Raw genomic sequence first — 9675 nt, forward strand, 5'->3', positions numbered from 1 at the left:
CCAGTCCAAATTCTACATCTTTGATTCTTCCTTAAGACAACTGCTTGCAGCACTGGCTGTCTATCATCTAGTAAGTCAGCCACCTTCCATGTAGCAATGCCTACCTGGGAATAGGCTGGTATATGAAACATTGCTGCTGATTTGGGAATGGGGAGACCTAGGTTAGGAATCACTTTGGGGCTTGTTTTATCTCCAGGTTTCAGTTTTCTCATCTGTGAAATGGGCCTATTCTATCCTATAGCTTATACTGAGGGTTAAAAGTGTGTCAATACCAGGGGTTCTTAGCTGACTTTGCTGTTTACTAGCTGTATAACCTCGGGTAACCCATTCGACCTCTCCATGCCTTGGGGTCTCATCTGTAAAACGGGAGTGCTCTCAGGACCTACCTCTCAGAGCAGTTGTGAGAACGAAATGAGTTCACTTTGTAAAACACCTGAAGCAGAGTCTGGCACATAGAAACATTCCATGGACATGAGACATTTACTACTGACCCTCACTTCCCTCAAGGGTCACAAGGACATTATAAGTGACAGCACACTGTACAGTCTGAAGAGCAAGGAGTTATAATTTAAATTATCTGCAAGGTCCTAGGTCTGCCCTCCACTCACATTCACGTTTCCTCCTTTTTCTCCCTTTCTGGAGTCAAAACTGCTGTTTTCAGTTTGGAAGCATGGGGCTTTCTGAGAAAACTAACCACACACTGTCCCCTACTCCATGGAGGATCTTGGACCAGGGGAGGGTCAGCCAGCCTGGCCTACCTGTCCCATGGATAAAATTCCCAAACCCAGGCTAGTGCATCTCATCCCTCTTTGTCATGTAAGTCACGCATTCTCTTACCCACTTACTCACTCACACGTGTAGTTTTGAAATATCTGGTCTTTGCAAGTCCACCTATGGGGGGAGGCCAGTTCAGAACTTTACTTTCCTCCTTCACCCTTTGCTGAGGGCAAGGACTAGTACAGCTCTGCAGGTTTTCCTCTTTACCACACCTCTGAGTTAGGGCCTCTATTTTCCACCTAAAGTCCCTGCCTCTCAAATGAGCACCTTCATCAACCTAGGTCTGCGGTTCTCACATGGCTGAATGCAGGAATCTGTAGGGAGCTTGGGCCATGCCCCACATCCATTACACCAGGGTGTCTGGCCATGGGACATCAGCTTGGTTTTGTTTGTTTGTTTGTTAACACTTCTCAGGCAGTTCCAGCGTGTGGCTGGGACTGAGAACCGCTGGCCCGGGTAGTAGTTGGTAATCTTTGAAAAGCAGTTTTGGAGAAGTCATTGTTGCTGTTCCAGCTCTGCGAGCATTTGTTTCGGCAGGGCTGCATTTCACACTTCACTTCCTGCACAAAGACCACCGGCAATTCTTTTCTAGCCTTTCTAGCCTGACAAGTCCCCACGACAACCTCGTCCCCTCCCCCAGAACTGTATGCGCAGCCCCCATCCCAGAGCGGCATCTTTGTCCTTGATGCTCAACTGTGCACAGGCATACCCTAGGGAGAAATTCCACAGTGTAATTAAACACATGTTTTCAGAGTAGCTCTCGCTCCCCACACCCCTCCTCTTTAAACATGTCTGTAACTAATTAAGCCCAACCGAAGCTCAGAAGGGGCTGGTGGAAATTTTTTTTCTCAAACTGGTATTTCCTTGTTCTCTATCTTCCCCCCCCCTCCCCCTTTACCACTCAATCTACTTAGGGGAGGAAGGGGTCACAGGGAAGGGCAGAGTCATGCTTGTTGTTTGAAACCTTGGTCAGCTAGGTTTTCTTCCCTCCTACTCTGTTTTCAATTTGAAAGCGGGTGGCCAGGGATCCAAACAGCTGCATGATTTCCCCTTCTGCGCTGAGAGCCCAGACAGGATTCTCATCCGGAATGACTATGCCCCAGGACCTGAGGAGGTTTGCAACTAGCTGCCCAGCCTTCCCTCACCTGCCAGGTTCTCCTCACCTAATTCTGGACCCTAGGTCAAAGGTCATGGATATACCAGATGCCCAGGTCTGGGGCCCTGGAAATGATAGCCCCCTACTCTCACGAATCCTTGTGTGCCTGCTCAGTCGCTAAGTCATGTCTGAATCTCTGTGACCCCATGGACTGTAGCCCATCAGGCTCTTCTGCCCATGGAATTTCCCAGGAAAGAATGCTGGAGTGGGATGCCATTTTCCTCCTCAGGGGATCTTACACACCTGGGGATCAAACCTGTGTTTCCTGCATTGGCAAGTAAGTTCTTTACCACCAAGCCACCTGGGAAGCTCCATGAATCCTCAAGCTTCCCCAAATATCCTGCCCTGATATGGAAGCTGGGACCAGAGAGATGACACCAAGGGGCCCTAGACTGTGGGCTCTAAGGGGCAAGAGACATACCTAATATGTCTTTATAAACTCACTCAACACAGTGCCTGCCCCATTGAAAATATGAGCAAGAGTGTATTTGCTAGGGAACAGTGGGAGAGCTCTTATCACTAGAAATGCATACTCTGGGGAATGAACTCCCTGAGGAGTCTGTTCTTATCCCTGCCAACCCCCTTCTCTCTTCTGAGCTCCCAGAGCCCAGCTTCATCTCCTGCCCCTTCCTCTCCACTAGTGCACACGGTCTGCTGCTCAGTCATTGTGCGCAGACTCCCGCTTCCACCCCGGCTCTGAGTTCCAGAAGGTTAGGGGCTATCTAACACATGGATAAACAGGCCACAGAAAGTGGAAGTGTTAGTCACTCAGTCACGTCCAGCTCTTTGCAACTCCATGGACTGTAGCTGCCAGGCTCCTCTGTCCATGGAATTCTCCAGGCAAGAATACTGGAGTGGATTGCCATTCCCTTTTCCAGGTGACCTTCCCAATCCAGGGATTGATCTTAGATCTCCTGCATTGCAAGCAGATTCTTACCATCTCAGCCACCAGGGAAGCCCCTAGGTCACAGATAGTGACCATAAAACCCACTTTCCCAGGTCTGTTATCACTTTACACGTATTATTCTGGTATACTCATAATTAGTGAAATCCCATAGACAGAGGAGCCTGGTAGGCTACCATCTATGGGGTCGCAACAAGTCGGACATGACTGAGCGACTTAACTTACTTACTTACTTCACTTTTAAAGCTGCCCTAGATTGGATGATAAACTAGATGGTCACCCTATCTTTGTTGTCTTCCTGACCAGCTTACTACACAGGGCGTGCTACCTGGGGGCAGTGTGGGGTCACTGGCATGCCTGCCTGTCCTGGAGCCCTAGGTCCAGGCCCACCAGTCACCAAAGACTCAATGACATCATTGATGCCCATGGTGGATAATAGTGGTGGCTCTCTCACAGAATTGAGATGAGGGTTAAATGAAGTGATACTTAGTGCAATGCCAGACATTCAGTAATACTTGATAAATGTCAACAGAGGAAGGAAAAACAAAGGGATAGGGGAGGGGAAACAAAGATCTGAAGACTTTCCTTTTATGACCTTAAGGGATAAAGAGAAGAAGCAGAGGGAAATCTCGTATCTGGTTTTGCTCTTGCTCTGCCCACAACAGTAAACATCCCAAACCATGCAAGTCTGAGGAATTAAAACCTAGGAGCTGGGTTATGGGCTGGGTGAGTTTTTTCTTTTTCTTTTCTTTCTTATAGTCATCATTTTGTGAAGGCAGAAGCTTCCGAAAAGTTTACAGAAGGGGCCACAGATCCCTATCAGAGCTATTGGGGGCTGTGGGGATATCTCCATCATACTCAGACATCCTGGAAATTCCTGGAATGTAGCAGTGGAGAAGCTAGCTGGAGGCACACCAGACAAAGACTTCAATCTCCGCCATCCCAATGGCACCAAATGATTGTCAGGCCTGACTACGTGCATCCTGGGAGATGCCCCCAGCCAAGGTCCTCAGCCTGAAAGGCCCTGTCTCATCACAGAGGGGCTGGCAATGCTACCTCCAGGAAGCACACTGGGGAGAAGACAGAATCTCTGAACAGAGACCACCCACCAGCACCAGGGAAAGCAAGCAGAGACCGTGCGGGCCTCTGGGCCAATAGGGTTTGGAAGATAGGGTTTTTGAAAATAGGGTTATTCTCTGTGACAGCAACACACTTGCCACAGGAATGGAATCATTGCAGGCCAGCAGCTATTGTCCCTGGGTGCATTTTTTGAGGACCATGAAGAGCACATTGAGAGTAAAATTGAGTGAAAATCTAGACTAAACATCATGTAGGCAGAGACCGTGATTGTCTTGTTACTGTGTACCCAGCACCTGGCCAAGTGCCTGGCTATTACTGTTGTTTAGTCACTAAGTCATGTCTGACTCTTTGCAAACCTGTGGACTGCAGCATGCCAGACTTCCCAGTCCTTCACTATCTCCCTGAATTTGCTCAAATTCAGGTCCATTGAATCGGTGATGCCATCCAGCCATCTCATCCTCTGTTGGCCACTTCTCCGCCTGCCCTCAATCTTTCCCAGCATCAGGGTCTTTTCCAATGAGTCGATTATTAAGTATTTGTTAACTGAAGGAGCAAATGAATAAATGAATGAATTTAATAAGGAATCTGCTTCAGTTCTGCCTATTTGCATTCTACAAAGGAAGCTCCTGGAAATAGAGATTAAGTCTTTGATTACTTTTAGTATAGGGTTCTTGGGGTAACATATAACTTCAGTGCTAGTTTGAAAATCACACCAGCTTTGACAAAGGAAAGCAGCCTGAGGACAGTGGTGTCTCCCAGTAGGAAGGGGTCCTAACTTGGCTTCCCCTGCAGTCTCCCTAAATCCTGTCCAAGACACACAAATGGGAAGAATCATCTGTGCACTGGTTGACTGTGGCCCTTGCTGCTCCCTTTTGTGCCAGTTATTAAGCTATCGTCTCTCAGCTCCAAACCCTCTTGCCAGCCAGGGCTTCCTCCTCTTCGGTCTGAGCCTGAGACTGGGCTCAGAGACCTCAGCAGTGGCCTTGTTGTGTCCCTTCCTCACAGGTCTGCATTTCGGCTCTGCTGACATCACCTCTGTGTTTCTGAGACTTAGCAATCCCACTTTCTCCCTGGTTCTCTCAGCTGTAGGGCTGGTAACTGTATCCTGCAGCTGCTACCTCCATGTCACCTGGAGCTCTTTCGCATCCTCAGGTACCAGCTTGGTTGCCAGCTAACGCCTCCCTCCATTAGAGTCCCTCTGACTGGACTGTGACTGAGATACTCATCAGGGGTCCTCAGATGTTCCACCTGTTGGCCCCCTTCCTTCTCCAACCTCCTTTCCAGTACCCATGAAAACCCTGTCCTGCCACAAAAACCCATTCTGAATCGAGGCTTGGAACAGATCCGTTATCTTCTTCCCCACAGCCCATCTTCTCCCTGTCTCCTCCTACCTCGCCTGGCTCTATCTCAGTCCTATCCACTCAATCCTCCCCCACTGCTTCTTCTCTTGGCTCCTTCAGTCATCCAGCATTTCCATACCGCAGCAATGCTGAGGCCGCAGCGATGTGCATTATCGATAGTTACATATTCGCTCTGTATCCTTTCCCAGAAAAAATTTACAGAGGCCAGTTGGATTTACATGTACACCCTTGGGGTCCTCTGATTTCTTGTGGCTGTTGGCTGTTCTTCTCAGGGGATATTTGGCCTGTGTTCCTTTTTCTTGCTCTTGGTCTCAAAACATACTTCAGTTTCTCTCAGCCAGACTAGAAATGAGTCCAGGGTAGGATCTGTGCTTTTTAAGTCCCTGGTCCAGCCCAATCCCTTGTGTGCTCACTGGAAGGCTCAGTAAACATCTGTGGTGCTAAGATATTATATCTCATCGAATCTAAGACACTATCAATGGTAAGATGAGTTGTTACTTTTTTTGATGGGTTATTTTTGCACACTAAGAAAAGAACGTATCACTTGATTGTGAGCTGTAGTTCAATTTCAGAAATGTGAAAAAACAGTGTGCCATTTAGAACCAATGAAATATAGTATCATTGGTTTGGAAAGCTCTTGGAAACCATAGTTTTCCTTTGAGCCTGATTTTCAGGACTTTGGACTCTTTCTGCCACACAGTATGAATGCACAAGGGAATGCAGACAGAGAGGCAGGCTTAAAAACCAGGGGCAGGGGAGGGATGGGCAGGCAATGGATTCATGTGCAGGGCAGGCAAAAGCAGACTTCATAGTACGGCCATGCTGGGCTGTGGATGGAAGGCAGCTACCTCAGGACAGAGAAGCACATCTTCCTGGGAAGGACACTCGTCAGAGAGGCACACTGAGGAGCCAGACATTACTTGCTGCTTCAGTGACAAATAGCAACCAACCCACTGGCTTCTCACCCTCCCTGCTCCCACCCCACCCATTCTCTCCATTGTCTATTTGCTCCACACCTCCTCAGTCCAAGACCACAGAGTCTCCTCTCTTACCTTTTGCCTTTTCCGCAGGGTCCAGTTCTTCCAGAGCAGAAGCTTGATCTGTCTGGCAAAGCCCATGCTGGTGGTCACGGAAGATCGGAGATCACTCCCAGCCCTGCGTCTGTGACAGGGGCTCACAAGCAGCAATGGACATAAATGGTGCCCAGAGCACCTCCAGCTTAGGCTGCTGTGTCCTTCACGGGGTGATTAAAGGCTACTTTCTTCAAAGCATAATCCCTTTTAATTACACATAAGCCCTTCGCGGAGGAAAGCAGGCTGACACTCTGTTGGCTTCTTTTTGGGAAGACATGAGTGAGTGAGCACTAAGTGAATCGAGGTGGGGGCATTTCATGGGAAACCAAGACCCTCAGGCTCCCTGTCCATCAAAGGGGTTCCTAGAGTTCCTGAAGGGGACATGCCTTTGGGAATCTCTGACCTTCCAGTTTGGGACAGACTCTCTCCCCATAAATATAGGTGGGCTGTGTCCTCTGAAATAGCTTGCCCTGAGGCAGTACCCAAGGAATGACTACTTTAAAGCCCAGGCAGATCACTTGCCAGATCTAAAGTCATCTCTCCCTTTTAAAAACCTTTACCTTGCTCTGTAGTGACTTTAGGTCAGCTATTTGTAGACATCTCTGAGTTTAGTGGATGGTAAAGAGTTTTTTCTCCTGTGCTGAAATTGATCAACTAGTCATGGCTACCTGGAGCTGTGGTGGAAAAGTTGCTGGAAACCTCCATGCTCAGCAGAACAGACTGTGATTGGCCAGTCATGTCTGACACAGTCTAGGCTTGAGAAGAAATAGTGGGTGGATAAGCTACTATCATTCCAGCTCACAGTGGATGGACTCGTCATTTGCAGGTGGATCCATGATCCCAAACATCTCAAACAGAAGACTTTCTGCTACTTCACCACTGGGAACTTTTATTTCCACCATTTCAAATCTTAGTAGTTACTTTTTTAAAAAGACTTTAGACCCCTGAGACCTTGATAGGGTGGAGGGAGAGTCATAGAGTAGGAATGGCTGCTGACTTCATGGAATTAATGATCTGGTTGTAGACATGAGACATGAACTTGGATAAGTTAAAGAGTGCGATGGAATCCATGAGCACAAACGGGCTGTGTATGGTGGGGTTTCCAAGAGGAAGACAATGGTTTCTGGTTTGTTGTTCAGTCGCTAAGTCCTGTCTGACTGTTTGCAACCCCATGGACTGCATCACTCCAGACTTCACTGTCCTTCACTGTCCCCCAGAGCTTGCTCAGACTGATGTCCATTGAGTTGATGATGTCATCCAACTGTCATCCTGTTATCCCCTTCTCCTTCTGCCCTCAATCTTTCCTAGCACTGGGGTCTTTTCCAATGAGTCAGCTTTTTGCATCAGGTGGTCAAAGTATTGGAGCTTCAGTTTCAGCATCAGTCAGTCCTTCCAACGAATATTCAGGGTTGATTTCCTTTTAGGATTGACTGGTTTGATCTCCTTGCTGTCCAAGGGACTCTCAAAAGTCTTCCCCTGCACCACAATACAAAAGCATCAATTCTTTGGTTTCTGCTTAGGATATGAAATAAGTTTCTTGGAAGCGGTGATATTAAAGTTAGGCTTTGATGAATTACAAAATAACAGTTTATTTTTATGGTTTACAGACCACTTTTGCATATGTCATTTCCTTATATCCTCACTATAATTTTGTATGGTAGGTGTTTACGAGGCAAGGAACAAGAAGTCTAGTAAAATTAAATACTATGCTTCGGGTCACATGTGACAATGCTGGATTCCTGAACATCTCATTTAAACCCCATGCAAAGACAGAGAGGCATGAACAGCTTAATCCTGCCCAGGAAAACCAGAAGTACTACAGGCTGAAGTAGAGGATATGGATGGAGAAATGCTGAAAGAAGCAACTAGAAAGGGAACTAGACCGACAAACTGATGATTACCTTTGGCTCGACTGAGATTTCCTGGGCCCCCATGAAGTGATCCCTCCGTGGTCCACAGGTGCAAGGCACACCCAAACAGAAGCAGGCGCTGTGCAGAATCATTAAGATATTGCTGCATGCTACAGAGTACGGGTTTAACCATGCAGGAAGCTATCGCAGATTTCAATCCAGTGGCTGCCAAGGGGGGTAAAGTCACTCTGGCAGTAGGGAGGGAGTGGTGGGGGAAACAGAAGGCCTGAGCAAAGGCAGCAGGTGATAGTAGAGGGGCTGGAGTGACCAAAGGAAGGCGGCACAGATGGCTGGGTGGCTGATTGGGAGCGGGTGAGGAAGAGGAGGGAGACGTCCGTCAGAGTAACTAAAGTTTAGGGCTTGGCTGGCTGAGTAACGAAGTTGGTGTTGCCTGTAACTGGGAGGAGAATGCCAGAGGAGGGCCTAGGGAAGTAGGAGGAAGTGGGAGAGAAGATGGGCTCAGATTTGACATATTGACTTTGAGGTCCCTGTGACCTCCCTATCTGACTGGAGGTATTCAGCAGGCTGTTCTGAGATGGAGACATAGATTTGGGACTCATCAGCATACAAACAGAAGATTAAGCCCTGGGAGTGATTAAGTAGATTCTCCAGGGAGGATAAACTTGGAGAGCGTGTGGAATTGCTGTGGGGAGCTACAGCTGGTGAAGAAATATGCCTCCTTTCAAATTCCCAAAGGGAAGAAGTTGTAGTCTTCAGATACCTGCTATGTCAATTGTGTCTTGTCACAGTATACAAATATTCTGTTTTTCATTGAGTTACAATAGAAAATGTTAAACTTTGAGCACTTTGTTAAACTCAACTGATGATACTGCAGTGGCATTATTTCCATGTAACTGATGTTCTTGTCTACACAAATATTTGTTGATGTTGACACTATTTTTATTGTGGCAAAATATATGTAACATAAAATTTATCATTTTAACCATTTTTAAGTGTATAGGTCAGTAGTGCCAGGTACATTTATATTGTTGTCCAACCATTACCACTATACACTTACAGAAGTTTTTCATCTTACCAAACTGAAATTCTATCCTCATTAAACAGTAACACTTTTCCCTCCTCCCCTGCCAAGCACCATTCTATTTTCTGTGTTTATGAATTTCACTGCTATAGGTACCCATATAAGTAAAAAATAGTGTTTGTCCTTTGTGTCTGGCTTATTTTACTTAGCGTAATCTTTAAGGTTCATCTGTGTTGTAGCATTGTGTTAGAATTTCTTCTCAAGGCAAAATAATATTTCATTGCTCTTTGATCCACAGTAATTTGTGCTGTTTCCACATTTTGGCTATTGTGAATAATGTTGCAATGAACATAGGTGCACAAATATCTGTTCAAGTCTCTGCCTTCAGTTTTTTTGGATAAGTACCCAGGAGTGGAATAGATCAAATGGTAA

General features: G+C 46.8%; 1 protein-coding gene across 2 annotated transcripts in view; it reads right to left on the reverse strand.

Moving 5' to 3' along the window:
- The window catches only part of ABCA4 (ATP binding cassette subfamily A member 4), a 149354-nt gene extending 142788 nt beyond the window's left edge, over positions 1-6566 (reverse strand). For both annotated transcript variants that reach the window (XM_069598218.1, XM_069598207.1), the window contains exon 1: positions 6331-6566. In XM_069598218.1, coding sequence (XP_069454319.1) covers positions 6331-6396 — 66 coding nt within the window. In that variant the 5' untranslated portion in view covers positions 6397-6566. The remainder of the gene's footprint in view (positions 1-6330) is intronic.
- Positions 6567-9675: the final 3109 nt, after the last annotated feature.

This window comes from Ovis canadensis, chromosome 1, assembly GCF_042477335.2.
Source record: "Ovis canadensis isolate MfBH-ARS-UI-01 breed Bighorn chromosome 1, ARS-UI_OviCan_v2, whole genome shotgun sequence".
Classification (NCBI taxonomy): domain Eukaryota; kingdom Metazoa; phylum Chordata; class Mammalia; order Artiodactyla; family Bovidae; genus Ovis; species Ovis canadensis.